This window comes from Hyla sarda, chromosome 2 (genome assembly GCF_029499605.1).
Source record: "Hyla sarda isolate aHylSar1 chromosome 2, aHylSar1.hap1, whole genome shotgun sequence".
Classification (NCBI taxonomy): domain Eukaryota; kingdom Metazoa; phylum Chordata; class Amphibia; order Anura; family Hylidae; genus Hyla; species Hyla sarda.
In genome coordinates, this window is record NC_079190.1 from 104804068 (window position 1) to 104826506 (window position 22439).

Here is a 22439-nt window from a genome sequence, read left to right on the forward strand (position 1 = left end):
GGCTGGTTCAGATGGCACTGAACCTGGTGTTTGCCGTGCGATGTTACGATCCGGAGGTGTCAGAGATGGTGATAGCTGCTCACCCTCGTGTGGATGGCGTCCTGACCGCTGACATCAGACGCCATCCACACCAGGGTGAGCAGCTATCACCATCTCTGACACCTCCAGATTGTAACATCGCACGGCAAACACCAGGTTCAGTGCCGTCTGAACCAGCCGTGCCGGCGCCTGCCAGCGCTCACAGGACAGCGTCACTGTGCAAGGACAACATATGAATCCCTATATCGGGTAATATCTCTACTATATATATACAATATTTTGCAGATATATATGGGACAGTACTTAAGACATTCATATATCCACTTTCTGGACATTGGTAACCCCATCCCGGACTACCAGATACAATATTGCCGGATTAGCGGTCACACTGCATCTATATAATTTTAAAGTAAAATTTTATTGCTAATTTATTTTACATGTATTCATTTTGTCTCTAGGCCCCCCCCCCCCCCCCCCCCATCAACGGCCCTGTGAGGGGAATTTTCTGTATATATATTTTTTTTTCTGCAATTTTCTGCAATTTGATGTTCATGTTTTAAATAAATTTATACTATGAATATTTGAAGCACGGTCTCAGACTACATATATTAAATTGTTCAAATACTGCCCTTGTAGGCAGCCCCTCTTTTCTTCTAATTTACAGATCTGTTTAAACCTTAAATCTGTTTAATTTACAAATCTGGTACCAGTTGATTTGAAGAAATAAAAAGTTTTCTACTGGAGTACTCCTTTAAAGGATTTATTTGAGAACAAAGTCAGCCGCAGTTACTAGAAAGCAGCCTAACTGCTGTAACCAGCCGAGACCCATTCATTCATTATTTGGTTGTAGTTTATTCTATGCTGCTGCTTATGGATTTGTTTTCTCTGTTAAATGTCTCTGTACAGTGGGATATGGATAGAATTGTCTTATAAAAGTATCTGAAGATTAATGAATTAACTTAATAACTAATGCACATGTTTGGGCACACTGGGCAATGGGCTATTAAAGGGTATCAGCCTTCAGAAAAGAAAAAAGAGATTGCTTAAGCCCCTCTTCATGGACCCTATTATATGGCCTGCTACAGAGCCTGTTACACAGCTCGAATGTTGGGCCAAAAGGGCCACACAAGGGATCGCTGGAATGTTTGTTTGGCCCTTTCAGCCATCGACCACACATTCCTATAACACGGGGCCAACAGTTGATGATTATTTTTGATGATTCATAATGACCCAATTATCTGACAAACTTGTGTTTCCATATTCGTCAGGTGACCACTGGCCCAGTCACACAGGACGATATTGGCCTGTTTTTCTAATAATTGCCCCATGTAATAGGGTGGTCTCCTTCTGCTCTGAACCAATCACTTGTCCCCTTCTGCTGCTCCCCCCTTACTCTTTCACTGAAATCCTGCATTGGCATCTCCTTTCCCTCCCGGTCTTCTATTTCCTGTTTCTTGCTGAGTTGATTTTCTTTAGACATTGAAGGTTTCTGAACAGGGAAAGATGAACTACAGAAACTGTTCACCTATAAGATACATTACAAGGTTACTTGTATTCACTTGTACTACTGATTGACTTTAAGCGTACCTGTCGTTTTATTAAACTTTGCATTTATTAATAGTACAAGTATATATAAGAAACTTTGTAATATAACCTATTAGACAAAAGTGCTTATTTATCCTGTTATCAGGTTTCTTCCCTCTCCCTCCTCTCCTGTCAAAATGAAATTCACTCCTAAAATCAGATAAAACATGTCGTCTCCTGTAAGATCAATTAGGCATCAAATTACAGGCAGGCAATGGAGGAGGGAAGAGGGAGATGGGAGGGGGAAGTGCCTGTAAACACAGCAGCACCACATAGAGAGATAATACAGACAGCTCTGTAAGTAAGAGACCCCACTCCAGGAGTTTATACACAGTTTAGACTGCTCTACTGGTTTTTCATGCTAATCTGTATATGGAGACATAAGAGTGTAGGCTCCCCTGTATGTGCAGTGTATGGACCTTTGGCTCTGCCTACTAGCTCTAGGAGAACTGCAAATTAAAGATCAACCATGCAGAGCAGAAATCTGCTGAAAAATGCTAAATGCAAGTTATACAATGGCCAAAAATAATGCTGCCTATCATGTACACACATAGGGCAGCTCATCCTAAAAAGTCACCTGTAATTCGTTTTAAAGACATATGCTAATAGGTATATAGGTATATAAAACATTCAATAAATATATTAAAATAAAGTCTAAAGCAACTGGAAGAAGATGGCCTTTTTTATTCTTTCCATGTTGAGATTTTTTTAAATTTCCAATAAAATAATATGTAAAAAAGGCAAAGGCTTCTGAAGATGTATATGCTCATATATTTTAGGTAAACTATGTTAGGCTTAGTTCACGTGTCTTCCATTTATAAAGCAGCTATGAATATGACAATCAGTGTTCAAATAGGTCCCAACAAGTCCTGAAATATCCTATAGATTTGCGATTGGGCGCATTAGGAGTCCATAAAAGTTCCTGCACTTTTGATGGTAAAAATGGCATTATAGACTACATTATTGATGCTGTGAAAAATTAGAGTACTTCAGCAGAAACCTTGCAGACAAAAGTAGTGATTGTATAGCATATTGTAACTAGAGGCTGTATTTTTCTTTTGTTTCTAGTCCTTGTCAGCGTACAGAGGAAGAACTGGAGGTGATATTTGAAGAGTTACTACATATAAAGGCAGTGTCTCATCTTTCTAACTCGGTTAGTATTCATTGTTCTTTCACAAATATTTCTGAATTGTGATAACCAACAAAAATAATCACCTAAAAGAATCAGCAAATGCATAGAGCAGTGTGGTTTATAGTACAAAGAAGACCAAAAAGACCAAGCAAATAGTAATGATGGCCATAAACAGCCAGACTCTGCCATAGGTTTGATTGTAGTGATGAGTTAAAGCGTACCCGTCAGATACAACAATTTTTTTTTAAAATATATCATTCAGTACCTAATTCTGACCTTGTAAATCTAATGTTTATGTGTCTAGCACCTATATTTATTTTTTTATTACACTTTTACTTTAAATCACTAGTCTGAATTCCTCTCAAAGGGAGGGGGCGTGGCCTCACAGTGCAGGTCTCCGCCCCCTCCCTCAGTATGCTGTCTGCTCACATCTCCCCTAGCATTAGCAAAACTACAACTCCCAGCTTGTCCTCACTGACAGTAGCGGGACACAAGCTGATAGTGGGAGGATCTTTCCTCCAGCTGTGAGCCCTGCACTCACAGCTGTCAATCAAGGTAGTGTGTCCATGACGTAGGTGATGATGCATGGACACAGCAGGACACAGTGCATGGACACAGTGATGCATGGACACAGTGTCCAAGCAGGCCGGGGGGGCAGTTGTTTTCTAATGAAAGCAATTGCAAAACCTATTGGTTTTGCAGCTTTACAACATATCAAAAGTTTTTGTATCTGACAGTGCCCATTTCAGTTCTAGCCTCATCCACCCCACTTAGTGGTTACTATCCGGCAATATAATAATATAGAAAAGATAGTGCCTAAAACATAACTTTTAATAAGTGTTTGATAAAAAACACCCAAAATCGTGCGCTCATGGTTTCGATTGTTACTAAGACTGGCAAGCCCAATAGAGCTTATAGCATGTCTCTGCATAACAAAATGTCTGATAATGTGTAGTATTCTGTGTTTTTCTACTTATCAGTCCTTAAAAATTAGTTTTTGACCTTTCCTATGACTGCAATGTACATAACCAGACATCCTAAAAAGGTTTATAATACAGATGTAGTTGAGCTGCTTTAAGACTATGTGAACCTTTAATAATCTTGTTTTTTGTTTGGTTATTCTTTTAGGTGAAGAAGGAGTTGGCATCAGTGTTGGTGTTTGAATCTCATGCAAAAGCTGGAACAGTATGTAAGTTTTTAGACTGGGTCTGAAGTGGGTTCATGCTTCTTTAAAAGCCATTACATTGGACATCAAAATGAATAACAATAGGCCATCAGTGGGGGTCCAACTCTTGGTTCCCCTTGCCTACCAGCTGTGTCAAAAGAGCTACAGTGGTCCATTGAATAATCCCAGACAACCCTTTTTAATGCCTGATAAACATAGCAGAGCCATATGCTTGGAGTTCTTGTGTTTTCTGCCATAAATTGCCTTTATATAGTGTTGTATTACAGCATGTTCTCCCTTAAAGGGGTACTCCACTGGCCAGCGCTTGAAACATTTAGTCCCAAACACTGTGCGCACGCTGCGGGGGGGGGGGGGGGGGGGGGGGATGGTGGTCAACCACACCTTTTCGTGATGCCACGCCTCCTCAATTCAAGTCTATGGGAGAGGGCGTGATGGCCTATACAGCCCCTCCCATAGACTTGCATCTAGGGGGCGTGACATGATGTCACGAGGGGGTGTGGTCAACCCTCTGCAGTGCACACACTGCATTCGGAACGAAATGTTCCGAACGCTGGCCAGTGGAGTACCCCTTTAAAAGCAATGCTTTTAAGAGAAAACAGCATTATATTACACTGGCTAAACATCATATGAATCTAGTGTAATTTAACGTTTAGACCGGAGGTGGGCAGTAAAGTGCCAATGTATATAGCAGTCTTTCCCATCCAGTGTTCCTTCAGCTGTGGCAAAATCCCAGTATGCCCAGACCGCCTAGTATTAGTAATATGTGAAACTTAGTAGAACAATCATTTTAGCACTTATACTTTTAACTATAACTTTAGTGATTTTTAATTTCTACAGTTATCTTTTGGCATTACATGTGTATATAAAATATTGATTCTTTTATTTTACTCTGCAGTGTTTAGCCAAGGGGATAAAGGCCATTCTTGGTACATTATATGGAAAGGTTCTGTAAATGTGGTTACTCATGGCAAGGTCAGTATCACTATATCGTGTATCTGAAACATTGTAGTACTTTTCTTTGGCTAGCGCTACACCACAGACTTTACATTGGTTTGATAATTTGCCACATATAGCCACGAAAGATATGTTCACATGATATTTTGTTTGTTCTAGATGAGAATATCATACACAGTGACCCTATTCTACAGCTGAGGGTGTGATGCGGAAGCTCTGTGCATCAGTAATATTGTATATTCCCCCTTTTTATGAAAGAGAACTATACAATAATATATGGTAGTGTTAAAGGGGTTCTCCGGTGCTTAGACATCTTATCCCCTATCCAAAGGATAGGAGATAAGATGCCTGATCACGGGAGTCCCGCCGCTGGAGACCCCCGGGATCTTGCACGCGGCACCCCGTTTGTAATCACACCCCCTCCCGTAGGCTTGCATTGAGAGGCGGAGCGTAACTTCACATGGGGGCGGAGGCGTGACGGCACACGCCGCCGGCTCTGTGGTCGCCGGTAAACAGACCCGGAGCGAACACGCTCAGGGGACTGATTACAAACAGGGTGCCGCGTGCAAGATCCCGGGGGTCCCCAGTGGCGGGACTCCCGCGATCAGGCATCTTATCCCCTATCCTTTGGATAGGGGATAGGATGTCTAAGCACCGGAGAACCCCTTTAAAGGAGTACATTTAGATCCAAAATCTGTGTGCGAGCTGCAGGGTCGTTCACGCCCACTCGTGATGTCATTCCACGCCCCCTCAATGCAAGTCCATGGGATGGGGCATGGCGGCTGCCACGCCCCCTCCTATAGACTTGCATTGAGGGGGTGGGGCGTGGCTGACCCCTCGCAGCGCACACACAGCGTTTGAAACTAAATGTTCCAAATGCTAGCCAGTGGAGTACTCCTTTAATTCACCAACAGGAGCATTTCTTCAAGTCGGGCTGATAACAGAGGGACTTGTTATGTACATACACACTGATATATACATATATATATATACAGTATATATATACATATATATATATATATATATATATATATATATATATACATACAGTATAGTCATCTAACCACTATCTATATGACTTTCATGTTCTGTATAACACTTTAATTCTTAGTAGAGAAAAGTGCTGTAGAAATGTTGTACTGTCTTGTACAACAATATTCTTCTTAATCCATATGTTACTAATGAGTGCATACATTTCTGTCCACCTATAAGCTGTACAGACTCTGGTCTGCTCCCATGCTAAGACTTGTCCTCACAATAATATTTTCTATATCAGGGTTTGGTCGCCACACTTCATGAAGGAGATGACTTTGGACAGCTGGCTCTTGTCAATGATGCCCCAAGAGCGGCAACCATAGTCCTGAGAGAGGACAATTGCCACTTCTTGCGAGTTGACAAGCATGACTTCAACCGAATTCTTAGGGTCAGTAAATCAAAAATGGTGTATTACTATATATTGTACCATTTATTCTTATGTTATCTACATATCTGCAATATGTAGAACGTTAAAGTTTACGTTCTTGTCTATAGGATGTAGAAGCTAACACAGTGCGCTTAAAGGAACATGGCAAAGTGGTGTTAGTGCTAGAGAAAAGTTCTCAGCTATCTGGGAATAATTTACCAACATCAGTGCCTGGAAACCATAAGTGAGTATCTAACATGTATCTAAGATAATGAGGATTAGCAGGGTTTTCGGCTACTGTTAACTGTATAATACATGTCTTTAGGTACACTGTTATGTCTGGAACAGCTGATAAAATTCTGGAGCATTTGCTGGAGACAATGAGGTTGGATTCATCTCTCAATAATCCAGAAGGTAATGGTATATATATATATATATATATATATATATATATATATATAAAATGTTAAATATTATTGACATGATATGAGCATTAAAGATGTTTCTACCAACAGTCACTGGGGCAACATAGAGACCAGCTGAATGTAGAGAAGTTATAGTTCTCTGTCTTTACAATATACAATGTACAATATGGTGCTTATAAAATATAGTCTTATATATTTACTGAATATCTTGACTCCATACTGTATAGACCCATTTTGTAGTATACTGACTGACTACAAGCTAAAATGATAAAGTGGTAGTATTTAAAACAATGATTCACATAACTTTCAAATAAATTAACCAAAATAGAAAAAATCTGCAGCACTCCAAGATACGATGCAAAAAAGATGGTGGATCTATTAGCCTAACGGCATAGCAACGTTTCGGCTACTAACTTGCAGCCTTTCTCAGGCTTCTTCTTTTTCAAATAAATTATCAACTTTCTTAATATATAATGTATATAATGTATTTTTGCCTGACTTAAACGTCCTATGTGTTCCTTTTTTCTCTAGACTCATTTGCTGGTGAATTTCTTTTGACACACAGCATATTCATGCCAACAAACCAACTGTGCCAAGCATTGCTCCATCAGTATCCTTAGGTTATCACTTGCACTTTTCTTTTTATAAATTTGGTAGAATGGTCAAATATATCAAATGAAAAAAATGAAATATAATCTGTGTTAAGTGCTTGCGTCTACATTTTAGGTTATCAGTAATGAAAAACAGAACCTATCTTTTTATGTGAATAAGTTTAGTATTTACAGGTTCAGATAACAAAATGCAATAATGTAGTTAAGAAGTTATCTATATGCTCTAACCCTGAGGTGCACTTTATATACTGTACAATAATAATATAGATGGGCTGTAAATACAATGTTAAAATGAATATAAAATCAATGGCATTTGTAGAACCATGTAGCTTTCATATATAGCATCTACAGTAGAAGAAAGGTTACAAACTATGTGAATTCTGATGTAGAATTATACATTTAAGTAGCTTTCACATTATAGCACTAGTATCCAGTGTGACTTTTACCTCTACTACCCCTATAGTGATGCCCTTGGCTTAAAGGGGTTCTCCAGTGGAAGGCAAATGTTATCAAATCAACTGGTGCCGGAAAGTTAAACAGATGTGTAAATGACTTCTATTTAAAAGTCTTAATCCTTCCAGTACTTATCAGCAGAGGAAGTTGTGTAATTCCTTCTAGTGCTCTCTGCTGCCACCTCTGTCCATGTCAGGAACTGTCCAGAGTAGAATCAAATTCCCATAGCAAACCTCTCCTGCTCTGGACAGTTCCTGACATCGACGAAGGTGGCAGCAGAGAGCACTGTGGTCAGACTGGAAAGAACTACACGGTACAGTCTATAGAGGATGTGCATAAGTTACAAGATGACTTGGATAGACTAAGTGTCTGGGCATCCACTTGGCAAATGAGGTTCAATGTGGATAAATGTAAAGTTATGCATCTGGGTACTAATAACCTGCATGCATCGTATGTCTTAGGGGGGATTAAACTGTCAGAGTCACTGGTAGAGAAGGATCTGGGTGTACTTGTAGATCACAGACTACAGAATAGCATGCAATGTCAGGCTGCTGCTTCCAAAGCCGGCAGGATATTGTCATGTATCAAAAGAGGCATGGACTCAAGGGACAGGAACATAATACTCCCCCTTTATCAAGCATTGGTACGGCCTCACCTGGAATATGCTGTTCAGTTTTGGTCGCCTGTTCATAAAAGGGACACTGCGGAGTTGGAAAGGGTGCAGAGACGTGCGACTAAACTAATATGGGGCATGGAACATCTTAGCTATGAGGAGCGATTAAAGGAGTTACAATTGCTTAGTCTTGAGAAGAGACGTTTAAGGGGGGATATGATAGACGTATAGAAGTATATAAATGGCCCATACAAAAAATATGGAGAAAAACTGTTCCAGGTTAAACCCCCCCAAAGGACGAGGGGGCACTCCCTCCGTCTGGAGAAGAAAAGGTTTAGTCTAAAGGGGCGACACGCCTTCTTTACCGTGAGGACTGTGAATTTATGGAACGGTCTACCTCAGGAACTGGTCACAGCAGGAACAATTAACAGCTTTAAAACAGGGTTAGATACATTCCTGGAACAAAATAACATTAATGCTTATGCAGAATTATAAAACTACATCCCTTCCCCTTATCCCCTTACACCCTTCACTTCAATTCCCTGGTTGGACTTGATGGAAGTATGTCTTTTTTCAACCATACTAACTATGTAACTATGTAACTATGTAACTTCCTCTGCAGCATACAGCAGCTGATTACTGGAGGGATTAATGTTCAACTTTCTGCCACCAGTTGATTTGAAATTTGTTTTCCATCGGAGTACCCCTTTAACACAAATGACCAATCTTGAAAATGAAGACATAATTCCCTGCAATGAATGGAGCATTCACTATAGGGCAGCTTAACATTGAGTTCAGCATTCAGAAATGTTTTGTGGCCCCATGGAAAATGAATATAGAGCTGGTGGTGCTCACGTAGTGCGATCCATTTATTCCAGGGATGAATCCACATAAGTATCTTTAATGAAATTTAAGAGAACATTTGCCTCCTTCTGGTGAATCCTTAACAGCCTCTTCAGATTCAATGTGGAGCCATCTGAAGTCAATGAGCCTGAGAAGGTCATATATTCTTTCCACAAGAGGCAGAATATAGTACAACTTGTCAGTCTCTGGGTAGAACTCTACGGTCGGCTACTTGAGGCAGAACCAAGTGCAAAAAGTTTTCTAGAGGTAAGGAGTAAGGACTTGTGTCATGGACGGAGTAAAGTATGAGTAAGGCTGCCCAAACAGCTCTACTGGAACCAATATAAGGTGTATGTCTTATCATGAATTTTATACGTTTATTCCCCTGCTTCTTATTTCATAGAAAATCTCAGAATATGTCAGCAGGGATCCTCGATTGCTTACATGTGTAAGGGAGAATTTTCAGGATCGAAGGAAGACTAGAACGTAAGCTTAGAAGCCTAACATTATAAGTGTTTGCTGTAAAAACATATACATGTAAAACATGTAACTGCATGTAACTTGCTAGGTAAAATAATTGTTCTCACTGAGATGTTTATGCTTTATAAAGTGAATTACTCACATTAAAGGGTAGAGAAGCAAGTAGAAAGAGCTTTACTCCCTCTAGAGGACCTGTCCTGCCCATTAATTTCACTAGACAATGTGTAACAACTAGTTTAGCCAGTGGTGGAGCTGCAGGGATATCAAATGTTGGGGTCCAGCAGGTGGAGACTTTCAGTTTATAGCAAAATAGACTTTTTAACAAGTAGAAATAGTACAATGTGAAAACCCCTATTAAAGAAGCACTCCAGCCTTTTTGGGGGGTTAGTAACCATATGATGCACACTCACCATCACTAGTCCTATAGTGCCATATGTTTCATTCCAGCACAGCTGCATTCATACATTTCATTACTGTAACTGGGTCATTTGATCACCACTCTGTCCACCAGAAAAGTACAGTGCTTGTGTCACAGGAAGAGGTCTGTCCTGGGTCAGATGCCTTCCTGTAAACCACAGGATTACATCATCACCTATCAGATATCTCAATGCAGCTCATAGCCCCCTCCCCTCACAGCTCTATCTGTATACTGCTGCTGCTATCTCTGTGGGAATAGGATATATAGCAGTTATACACCTCATTTGAGGATGTGTTCACACATCGCCTTTTGTTGGTTTTAATGGAAAACATTTGTTTTTTTTTAATTCTCATTACAGAATGGAGATTACTAGTGGAAACATCTCTCCTCAAATAAAGGTATATATGTTTGCAGTAAACTTTTAAAGATATCTTAGAAAGGATTGGTTTCCATAGTACTTTATTCTATTAATATATCACTATGGACAATACATAAGACATGCTGACATGGATGACTGGTATGACTGCTTAGTATAGTATAGTACATTCAATTTTTATTTTATTTCACCAGGTTTCCAACTATGGTAGCCTTCTGTCCATTCAGGATGAAGATCAGTCTAGTAATTCATACACTATCCAAGCCCATGATAAAGGTATAAAAGTACAAAATAATCTCAGTATATTTACATCTTTATAACTATTTCATCTCTGACTAGTCAGGGGTCTCTCATAATGTACAAGGAAATCTGCCAGTTAAACTAGTACTCCCCTTATCTCATATATTGTGATGTATGAGATACTGATGCCAGTGCACAGAAGGTGCCAGCAACTAAAGGGATTTCTTTATGACTCACTTACTGGGAAACAGCGGCAAGTTTATGGGCATCCTGGTAAATGCATAACTGGAGCTTGTCTGGGATTAAATATGCTCAGGGATTAAGTATTAGGGGAACTCACTTCTGCTAATGGGAACAACGTTCCTGCAGTGGAAAAAGTGCAGGAACTGAGTTCTCATGCGCTCCTGCTGGACCTATTTTAGATAAAATGCTTTCTTCTCTCTATGGGTTAAGTCTGGTTCTGTATTACAGCACAACCTAATTCTAGTAAAGAGGATTGGGCTGCATTACTAAAATCCATGGGAAAGAATAAGTAAAATAAAACAAAAAATGCATAACTCTAACTGTGCTCAAAAGAAGACAGCCTGGTCAACTGACTAAAACAAAAAAAAAAACACAAAAAAACAACATAAATGTATTTCTTTGAGAATGAACGTGATATTAGAGATCTAGTCTCCTTCCTTAGATACAAGGACACATCTCAAGACTAGGTCTTCAAAAAGGGGTCCTCTTCTTTCAGCTAGAATTATGCATTTTTTTTTATTTATTTCACATTTTGCATTTGACACCTGTAAATAGCTTTAGGTGTTCATATGCCAATCACTGCTGCCAATTTTGGGACACTTGGACTTTTGAATTTTATTCCCTGGTGTGGGACTATCCTGTTGGTTACAGAAGTTGTGACTTTTCCACAATCCTTTCTAATAAGCACCCTCTTTTTTTATGCACCCTTTCTGCATGAACTCTATGGGGCACTCTGCCTTTTTTTTTTTTTTTTTTTTGCTATTTTGCAAGAATAGGTACTGGTAGACTTTTTTTTTTTTTTATCTTAGACAACTCCTTTAAAGGGGTACTCCCGTGGAATTTTTTTTTTTAAATCAGCTGGTGCCAGAAAGTTAAACAGATTTGTAAATCACTTCTATAAAAAAAAAATCTTAATTCTTCCAGTACTTTTTAGTGGCTGTATACTAAAGAGAAATCAAAAAAAGAAATGCATTTCCTCTGATGTCATGACCACAGTGCTGTCTGCTGTCCATTTTAGGAACTGTCCTGAGCAGCATATGTTTGCTATGGGGATTTTCTCCAGCTCTGGACAGTTCCCTAAATGGACAGCAGAGGTTAGCAGAGAGCACTGTGGTCATGACATCAGAGGAAATGCATTTCTTCTTTGGATTTCTCTTTAGTATACAGCCCTAAAAAGTACTGGAAGGATTAAGATTTTTTTTAAGAGAAGTGATTTCCAAATCTGTTTAACTTTCTGGCACCAGTGGATTTAAAAAAAAGAAAAAGGTTTCCACGGGAGTACCTCTTTAAAGTAAATCATTATTATGCCTTCCCATGAAGTTGTTCAAAGTTGGCCAACCCCTGAAAGGAGTACTCCGTTGCAGAACATCTGATCCCCTATCCACAGGATAGAGAATAAGAGTGTGATCGTGGGAGGTCCAACCACTGGGACGCCCGCGATCACCTGCCCGGCACACCGTCTCTCTCCATGCATGGAGCTATCTCCGCTCTGTACATGGATTACTGTTGACCACCACACAAAGTGGTTGCCGACACGCCATTTAATGCAGCTCTATGGGAGAGCTGAAAATAGAGCATTCAGGTATCTCCAGCTCTCCCATAGAGCTACATGAAGGGGGGTGTCGGCAACCGCTTTGTGTGTCAATAGACAGTAATCCATGCACAGAGCGGAGATAGCTCCATGCACAGAGAGAGACAGGGTGCTAGGGGTCCCAGGGGTCGGACCCTCACCAATCAGACACGTGTCCCCTATTCTGTAAATAGGGGATCAAATGTTCTTCAATAGAGTACTCCTTTATTGGGAAAGCAACCTGTTGTGTATTGTTATTCTATTTATTCACAGTGAACCCCACAGCCATTCTTAGACCCTTATGATTTAATCTTACAGTGCCTTATGACATATATCTACCAGACCATTCCTGCATCACCTCTATGTTTGCTGTAAATGCTACTGTTCAAGAAGTGACATCCTCACTTGCTACAAAGAATGGCTGCCACAGAGACCTAATATTAGTTAAACTTAACTCTTGTGGAGGTGAGTGGAAGCTTGGTTGTATTAATACACACACATTTTGCAGTATTTTTGCTGTTCTTCTTCAGATGTTTTTTAAAGGGGTTCTCCGGTGCTTAGACACCTTATCCCCTATCCAAAGGATAGGGGATAAGATGTCTGATCGTGGGAGTCCCGCCACTGGGGACCCCAGTGATCATGCACGCGGCACCCCGTTTGTAATCAGTCCCCAGAGCGTGTTTGCTCCGGGTCTGATTACCGGCATCACGCCTCCACCCCCATGTGACTCCCGTGATCAGGCATCTTATCCCCTATCCTTTGGATAGGGGATAAGATATCAAAGCGCCGGAGAACCCCTTTAAGGCCATGTTTGATGATAATTAGGAATTGTATTTAATGTGTCACCTATTCTCTTTGGCAGATAAAGTATGTCTGAAACATGAGGACACCGGTGTCTTCACTTCTCTAGGACTAAATGAAAGACTTTTTATCTGCAGTGCTCCAGATATGAGCACTCTGGTGAGTATGCCCCCGTACCTTTGACATTAGATGAAGACATGGAGTTGGCATGCTTATTTTTGCACAAGCTTCCACAAGCAAATATTTCAGATACACATATACAATATGATCAAGTACTTTTTGGAACTGTGTGATGGCAACAGAATAGCCCAGAGACACCTGTCGTGCTCTAATCATGCATCTACATCAATAAGCAATAGGAAAGAATGCAAAACCCTTATCCACCATATTGCCTGCAGATCCTCCTTCATATTTTGCAAGGTATACAAAAAAATGTTTTATGATTTGTATTCGTTTAGACTCCTCTACCTGATCAATTGGGGCCAAGCAGCAGTAGTTATGATATCCTGGAACTCATCAGCTCCAAGGACCTTGCACATCACATGACCGAAAATGACTGGAATCTCTTTAAGAGCATTCACCAGGTACTCTTTTATATCTTTTGTCTTACCGGTGTTCATACAACTTTTCATACAATTGGCTAAATCAGTAGCTGTTGGGTGTAAAATTTGTGGACAATTTTGTTACCTCTGTTACTTATTCATGGCCCAAGATCAATTGTATTTCTTGAATTATGTTATAGTCTTTTGGTATCATATATCAACCTACCATAATATGTTAAGTGGAGGTCTCTAACCTATTTAAGTTCAAAATAGGGATATGTCAGCACTTCTGTGTAATCTGAGGGGGTGCATGAGGTAGGGTAAAGCCACAGGTAGAAGAAAGATGAAACCCAGCACTCACCAGTAATGCACAGTGAAGATTTATTATTCCATAGTGTAGTACAAAGACGCGTTTCGGCATGGGAGCCTTCCTCAGCTGTCTGCCTAGGCAGACAGCTGAGGAAGGCTCCCACGCCGAGACGCGTCCTTGTACTACACTATGGCATAATAAATCTACACTGTGCATTACTAGGGAATTCTGGGTATAATCTTTTTTCTAATCTATTTAAGTTGAAAATGGCTTTTAAATGTGATAGATTGTATTGAGCCACAAATCACTGCGCAATAGAAATGAAGAATCCAATAAGTATACCCTAGTTTTATGACTGATAGCTTTAGTGATATCCGCCAGTGATATGGTTATGACCCTAGTACCAAGTCGTAGTAATGCAATGATCTCCCTGGTGCCACAAGTGTACAAAGAGCATATTACCTAAAAAGGTGTACCTGTTATTGTCGCTACAGATATATTACTAGTGTTTGAACTTTGTTTTAAAAAACAAACAAAACAAAAACAGAACATAAACCCCCGAGTTCCATCAGATCATTACACAAGCTAAAGATGGTGCCCTTGACTTAACTGCAGACAGTGAAGACTCACGCTGGGATAGTTACTTAAATCTGCTAAACCCCCTTGGAGGAACATTATTTTAAGCTGCCTCTTTTATGTCTCAGATAATGATCTCCCTATGGGTTACAAAGCTATAGAGTCTGGTTCATATTCTGCACAGTAGTCCAGATGTGTAGTCTGCTCATTATAATGTCCCCAACTTACTTAGGTGGAGTTGCTTTATCACACATTTGGGAAACAGCGATTCCGTAACAACACAACTGCCAATCTGGAGAGGTTTATAAGACGATTCAATGAGGTGCAGTTTTGGGTGGCAACTGAAATCTGTCTGTGCCAAGACGATGAAAGGAGGATGCTGCTCCTGCGCAAATTTATCAAGCTGGCAGCACAGTAAGTTTCCATATACATCTGTATAATAAAGGATTTGCACTCTTCCACTGTCTCTTACCATATTAACCATTTTTTCTTGTAATAGAATGTAACATACAGTTTTCTCTTACTGATGCAAGATCTCATGCACATAGTAAAGCCATCTGCCTAGACACTGAAAGGCAGCACATAGTATACTTACATACCTGTGTTATGGACCTATAAGCACTCCATACATTTCTGTGTTACCTCCGTACATAATAAAGATTTACATAATAAAGTACAACAAAAATAGAGAAACATAGCCACACATCCATCATTTATATTTTGTTCTACTTGCCTCTCAGCATAATTTTAAAAACTAACAGGTTGTTAGTATACATTTTGTTCAAAAAAGTACAAGCCCACTCGCCACATCAAGGCCACATAGTCAGAGTGGGTCCCTAACCTAACACTGGCGTAGTGCCGGGCGGCGACCACTGCCTCCGAGACACCATGCCCACAGGGGGAATGACCCAGTGGCCAGGTAGCTCCAATGCTCCAAGCCCTTGGCTCTGGGCCCCACCACACCACAGACAAAGCATCACAGAAACAATGGCCGCCACAGAGAACCACATCAGTGTGAACACCTACCATGTACTCCCTGCCAGAGGGCTGGGAGAATGCTAAGAGGAAACCCATATGCAGTCTCCAGCTAAGTAAAAACGCCTGGGCTGAATGAGTGGAGTGGAGTGCTGGTCATGGAAAAGGGGAATCATTACAAATGTATAACAAAAATAGAGCAACATAGCCACACATCCACCATTTGTATTTTGATCTGCTTGCTTCTTAGCATAATTTCAAAAACAGGTTGTTAGTATACATATTGATCAAAAGGTACAAGACCACTCGCCACGTCATGGCCAATGTAAAGTAAAAGAAGGAAACACTCTTTTTCCTGAGCAAATAGTTTTTATTGATGATAAATGTATAAAAAAATAAATAAAAAACATAGATACATGACAGGCAGTGTATTGTAGCTAATACACAATCTGAGCTGTACATAACCAAAATAATAATTGAGTTGTAAGCAGTTGTAAGTGTTACTGTCACATTAAAAGAAAGTATGAACAAACTAGATTATAGGATAGAATACTTGGAAATATCCATGTAGATAACTCCTAAAAGTTAGCAGGAAGGGCCAACAATCCGATGGTAAATCAAAAGGAACATGAAGATAAGTCAATCTACTTAATATTATAGGAATCCCTAATAACAAGTTTGTTAACTTAATTTCTAAAGCAAAAGAATAGGCTCCAATGAAAGAATATGGCTGGGTTCACACTAGAGAATCCGCGGTCGGAAATTTTCCAGTGTGGGCAGCGTCGCCTAAATAACAAATTCCGCCAAAACATTGAGTAAGTTCAATGTTCAGGCGATATTATTTGATAAAAATTTTCTGACGGAAATTCTGCCAAGAAAATTCTGCAGTGTGAATGGGTTCACGGAAAACCCATTCACCTGCATTTTACCTTCATTCAGCGTGAACAAGGCCTGGTAAATGAGTGAGAGATCTGATAAGAGTCCCAAAGAAAAACAACATGAAGCATATTAGAAAGATCATCAGATAGTTGTATACATTAAACAATATGAGGCCAGAGGCAACAATCTTTTACATAATGACAATGAAAGCATGTAGATGTACAGTATAGTCCACAGCCCATCAACATAGATTATGTTAAAGTATTGCTGTCATTTATATTAACTTTTGACGTCACACAGACATGCCAAAAGTTGAGAATTATGGTCTCACACTCCATCCGACTATAACTTACGATTGGAGGGGGTCTCAGCACTGAGACCCCAACCTATCTCAACTTTTGACATGTTTGTGCACCATGTCAAAAGTTCATTTAAATGGCAGTAGTGCTTCAAATATTATATTTAATATTTCCTCTCATGTTTAGTACTAACAGTGTTTCAGCTTTCTATATTATGAGCTTCTTAGTTTAAATTGCAATTTTCCAGGTTTTAATCATAATTCCTTGTTTGTTTACAGTCTCAAGGAGCAAAAAAATCTTTATTCTTTCTTTGCTGTTATGTTTGGCCTCAGTAACACAGCAGTGAGCCGCATGTCCAGGACCTGGCAGGTAAGTCATAGACACAACAGCATACAACCTAGAACCTAGTAAAGCAGGCACCACCTATCATACTGTTGGTACTACAATAGCCACATACCTACAATATATAAATTCACATCAAAACAAAGACACATACCTACAATATATAAATTCACATCAAACCAAAGACAAATGGTATGCTGTTAGGCCCAATAGCGCTCTCATGAACAAGATCAGTACATTATATTTATTTTTATTATGAGAAGTATCTCACATGTGAAAGCTCAAATAACATTTAAAAACGTAAAAAAAAAAAATTATACATATTTACCATTTTCAGAATCTAGCCTCCTATACATGCAAATAATTACAGCTACTCCCTAACCTTGAAAGAGTACTCCGGTGTAAATGTACTCCGATGTAAAATGTATTTGAGTACTCCGGTGTAAAATGTATTTATTTATGTATTTATTCATTTTTTTTTGAACTGGTGCCAGAAAGTTTAACAGATTTGTAAATTAGTTAAAAATAAATAGGAGCTCAACATAAAACGTGATTGCCCAAACCGAGGACACTGTGTTGCAAAAACCCAATGTGCCAAAAAAGCAAGTGGAGGCAAAAAATGGGTAACAGTCCTACTAGGCTAGGGATGAGAGATAAGAGAAAGAACAGAGGGAAAAATAAAATAAAAAATAAAAAGAGTTATAAAAAGAATAAAAAGGATAAAAAAAGAAGAATAAGAGAGAGAGTTTCCAATTTAGCATTTATTTAAATAAACTTAGTGGAGTGAGGTCCTTAGCAGGGTCCTTGCGTCGGACTATCCACGAGATATAAAATATAATATATAAATGCACTATGAGAACTATACTGAAGATATATATATATATATATATATATATATATATATATATATATATATATATAAACAACACTGGATAATAATAAATAATACCCCTTTTAAATAGAATTAGAACTGGACATGGAAAAAGGAAAGTCTTTGCGCTATATTAGGCGCTACAAATGCTGCAAATATGGATATTTCCTCCGCAACTGGAGATGGATTATGTATAGTCAGGGGCTTGGCAGGGACGGCACCATGCCGAAATAAGTTAGTTAGCAATAGATAATATTTAGTCGCAGCGTTTGGCAGTGCTGGATGCCCCCTGTTTGGAGCCCACTCTACCCTTACTGCCCAGGGCTACAATATGAGTGGCTTTAAACTCTGTGGCGGTTGTAGCTGATTGTCCACAGTTATTGTAATCCTCCGCTTCGGGACCTCGCTATCACCTGGTGGAGCAGGGACAGATATGTGAGGCACCTAGCGCAATGTGAGTTTGGCACTGTGTGACTCTTACCTGCTATGCCGATCGTGGGCTGGATGCAGTCGTCCTAGCTGCAGCTGGCCAGTGGAGCAGAAAGAATTCCTGATGGAGCGTGTTTCTCTAGTCAGAGGCTCCTAAGTCCTTCCATGTGCCCACAGTGGGGGTGATGGTAGATGACTTCTCGGGCTAGACGCGTTTCGGGGAGCCACATCCCCTTTCTCGATAGCAGTGAGAGAGAATGACTGAATGTAACTCCAAGTCAATAACACTTCTGTGAAATCACACTGTCCACACAATTAATTTCACATGTGTTGTGCACATGGAACAGACAACAGGTGGAAAATAAAGGCAATTAGCAAGACACCCCCAATAAAGGAGTGGTTCTGCAGGTGGTGACCACAGGCCACTTCTCAGTTCCTATGCTTCCTGGCTGATATTTTGGTGACTTTGAATGCTGGCGGTGCTTTCACTCTAGTGGAAGCATGAGACGGAGTCTACAACCCACACAAGTGACTCAGGTAGTGCAGCTCATCCAGGATGGCACATCAATGCGAGCTGTGGCAACAAGGTTTGCTGTGCCTGTCAGCGTAGTTTCCACAGCATAGAGGCGCTACCAGGAGACAGGCCAGTACATCTGGAGACGTGGAGGAGGCTGTAGGAGGGCAACAGACCAGCAGCAGGACCACTACCTCCACCTTTGTGCAAGGAAGAGCAGGAGGAGCACTGCCAGAGCCCAGCAAAATGACCTCCAGCAGGCCACAAATGTGCATGTGTCCACTCAAACGGTCAGAAACAAACTCCATGAGGGTGGTATGAGGGCCTGACGTCCACAGGTGAAGGTTGTGCTTACAGCCCAACACCGTGCAGGACATTTGGCATTTGCCAGAGAACACCAAGATTGGCCAATGGCTCCCTGTGCTCTTTACAGATGAAAGAAGATTCACACTGAGCACATGTGACAGAGTCTGGAGACACAGTGGAGAACGTTCTGCTGCCTGCAACATCCTCCAGCATGACTGGTTTAGCGGTGGGTCAGTAATGGTGTGGGGTGGCATTTCTTTGGTGGGCCACACAGCCCTCCATGTGCTTGCCAGAGGTAGCCTGACTGCAATTAGGTACCGAGATAGTCCATTTGCCACCTCATCAGGAGCATGCCCAGCCATTGTAGGGAAGTCATACGGGCACGTTGAGGCCACACACACTACTAAGACTCATTTTGACTTGTTTTAAGGACATTACATCAAAGTTGGATCAGCATGTAGTGTGGTTTTCCACTTTGATTTTGAGTGTGACTCCATATCCAGACCTCCATGGGTTGATAAACTTGATTTCCATTGATAATTTTTGTGTGATTTTGTTGTCAGCACATTCAACTATGTAAAGACGAAAGTATTTCATACGATTAGTTCATTCATTCAGATATAGGATGTGTTATCTTAGTGTTCTCTTTATTTTTATTGCACAAAAAAAGTAATACATTGATTGTATTTTTCTTTATTTTAGCGGTTGCCTAATAAAATCAGAAAGTTATATTCCATCTTAGAAAGGCTGATGGTAAGTATCACCATTTTATGTTGTAGTACAGTAATAGTCAGGCCAAGACCTGCTTCCTAGTTTTATTCTAAACCAGTTATTCTTATTTGCTGCTCCGCTTATTTATTCATTTTCTTTCCTTTTATGCTTAAGGTATGGTATTTTGCTGTACAGTATAATCAAAGAAATCTATTACTGCCACAACGTTGTTCAAATTTAAACATAAATGTACTGTGTATTAAAAATAGTTATAATGTGCTTAATAAAGTTGAACTCTGCTAATCAAAATAAGCTCTGTGCAGTCATTTATATAGTGAGGAAAGCTGTAAGATTTCAGCTCTGCAGTCTATAGAATAGTGAATGCAGCTCTGAACTATAAAACAGGCTGTACCTGTAATGTAATGCATTTTAGATTGCACTGATTAGAATAATTCTATGTGTAAATTGTAAATTATTTGTTTTGTTTTAATAATAAACATTAAATAAAACTAAATTTGAACAAACACTATATTTATCTTTCTTGCTGTAGGACCCCTCCTGGAATCATAGATCCTACAGACTTGCTGTAGCCAAGCTCAGTCCTCCTCTTATTCCATTCCTTCCTCTCATTCTAAAAGGTATTATTAGGAAATACAAGTAGCCAATGACTGGATTCTTTTAATATGAGTTACATTTCTTTTCCTGAAATAGCACCACTTTTGTCTATATGCTGTCTACAGCTCATTCCCTTTAAAGATAATGGGGCTGAAGTGCAATACCAGCCAATGCCCATTGACAAGAATACAGATCATTTTATAAGAACAGCTGAATTTTTTTTTCTAAAATTGGACAACATTTTTTAATAGGGAACTTTAACATTGTTTTAGGCTATTACTATATGTTGTAGGATGGGCCAAATGTGAATACTATGAATAGAGAGGAGCTAATCTAATTGGACAAATCCGAATTTGTTCCGAATTTCATGAAAAATTAGCTTCGGACCGAATCCAAATTTCGACTCGATTCGAAATAACAAATTTCTTCATTCACTCCATTTTGTTATTACTCTACAAAAAGGGAAATATATACGCACTCAGCAGTTCTACGTTATGGGAATCAGGATGCAGGGTGTGTATTCAATTCCCTGAATATATATGCTATTGTATGCTACTAGTGGTCCCCAATTAGACCTATATACACCTCCTTTGTGCAACGATATACATGGCTCTATACATTGAGGAAAAGCAGGGCTCTGTACACTGAGGACAAGCAGGGCTCCGTACACTGAGGACAAGCAGGGCTCTATACATTGAGGAAAAGCAGGGCTCTGTACACTGAGGACAAGCAGGGCTCTGTACACTGAGGACAAGCAGGGCTCTATACACTGAGGACAAGCAGGGCTCTGTACACTGAGGACAAGCAGGGCTCGGTACACTGAGGACAAGCAGGGCTCTGTACACTGAGGACAAGCAAGGCTCTGTACACTGAGGACAAGCAGGTCTCTGTTTGCCCCACCCACACTTACTGTAAATTGTCTCTGTACAGAGACACAGGCAACAGCTGCAGGGACAAGACAGCCTTTTGTTATCCAAAAATATACATATTTCTTGTGCCAGTGCCCATTTAAAGCTGTACTTACTTAAACTGTATTCAAGTTTTATTGTTGATTATTTTACAGACCTCACTTTTATCCATGAGGGCAATAGAAGTACCCTGGATAACTTGGTAAACTTTGAGAAGATGGTAAGTCCTAGAAGTGATATTTTCATAATGGTTGTAAAAGATTGAAAAGAATATGTATAGAGCGAAAAAGAAAAATCATGTCATACAATGTTTTATTTTCATGCTTTGTTTTACTTTCACAGAGAATGGTTGCCAAGGCTATCCAGATGTTTCACATGTATCGCAGCCAGAGCTACAGTACGTGCATTGCTTCATATGCTGTTTACCAACCATAGATTATAATGTTTTCTTGTAGAATGGGTTTGGTTGGCCTAGCATCTTTGCTATAGTATATTATATATATATATATATATATATATATATATATATATATATATATAGCAGATTTGTAAAAAAAAAACTAAAACATAAGCATAGACTGTAAAGGACCTGCTGGTGATCCCTGCTGTATTTCCCTGGAAACCGATGAAGGGGCAATAGGGTACTACATGCCTGGGCTGTCCGAGCACGCTGGGAGTTGCAGTTTTGCACCATCTGGAGGGCCATAGTTTGGAGACCACTGATTTAGATGACCAGGTAACCGTATAATACTTGGTTGCACAGTGTAAACCCAAGCTGGTGCTACTCTTTGT

General features: G+C 39.9%; 1 protein-coding gene across 1 annotated transcript in view; it reads left to right on the forward strand.

Moving 5' to 3' along the window:
* The window catches only part of RAPGEF3 (Rap guanine nucleotide exchange factor 3), a 118123-nt gene that overhangs the window by 91003 nt on the left and 4681 nt on the right, over positions 1 to 22439 (forward strand). The window contains exons 7-26 of the mRNA XM_056562759.1: positions 2692 to 2776; positions 3884 to 3944; positions 4837 to 4913; positions 6172 to 6318; positions 6426 to 6541; positions 6623 to 6711; positions 7254 to 7332; positions 9359 to 9509; positions 9646 to 9728; positions 10499 to 10538; positions 10711 to 10792; positions 12888 to 13034; positions 13432 to 13529; positions 13829 to 13954; positions 15031 to 15212; positions 17230 to 17320; positions 20116 to 20166; positions 20675 to 20762; positions 21803 to 21867; positions 21990 to 22044. Of these exons, the coding sequence (XP_056418734.1) occupies positions 2692 to 2776; positions 3884 to 3944; positions 4837 to 4913; positions 6172 to 6318; positions 6426 to 6541; positions 6623 to 6711; positions 7254 to 7332; positions 9359 to 9509; positions 9646 to 9728; positions 10499 to 10538; positions 10711 to 10792; positions 12888 to 13034; positions 13432 to 13529; positions 13829 to 13954; positions 15031 to 15212; positions 17230 to 17320; positions 20116 to 20166; positions 20675 to 20762; positions 21803 to 21867; positions 21990 to 22044 (1913 nt within the window). The remainder of the gene's footprint in view (positions 1 to 2691; positions 2777 to 3883; positions 3945 to 4836; positions 4914 to 6171; positions 6319 to 6425; positions 6542 to 6622; positions 6712 to 7253; positions 7333 to 9358; positions 9510 to 9645; positions 9729 to 10498; positions 10539 to 10710; positions 10793 to 12887; positions 13035 to 13431; positions 13530 to 13828; positions 13955 to 15030; positions 15213 to 17229; positions 17321 to 20115; positions 20167 to 20674; positions 20763 to 21802; positions 21868 to 21989; positions 22045 to 22439) is intronic.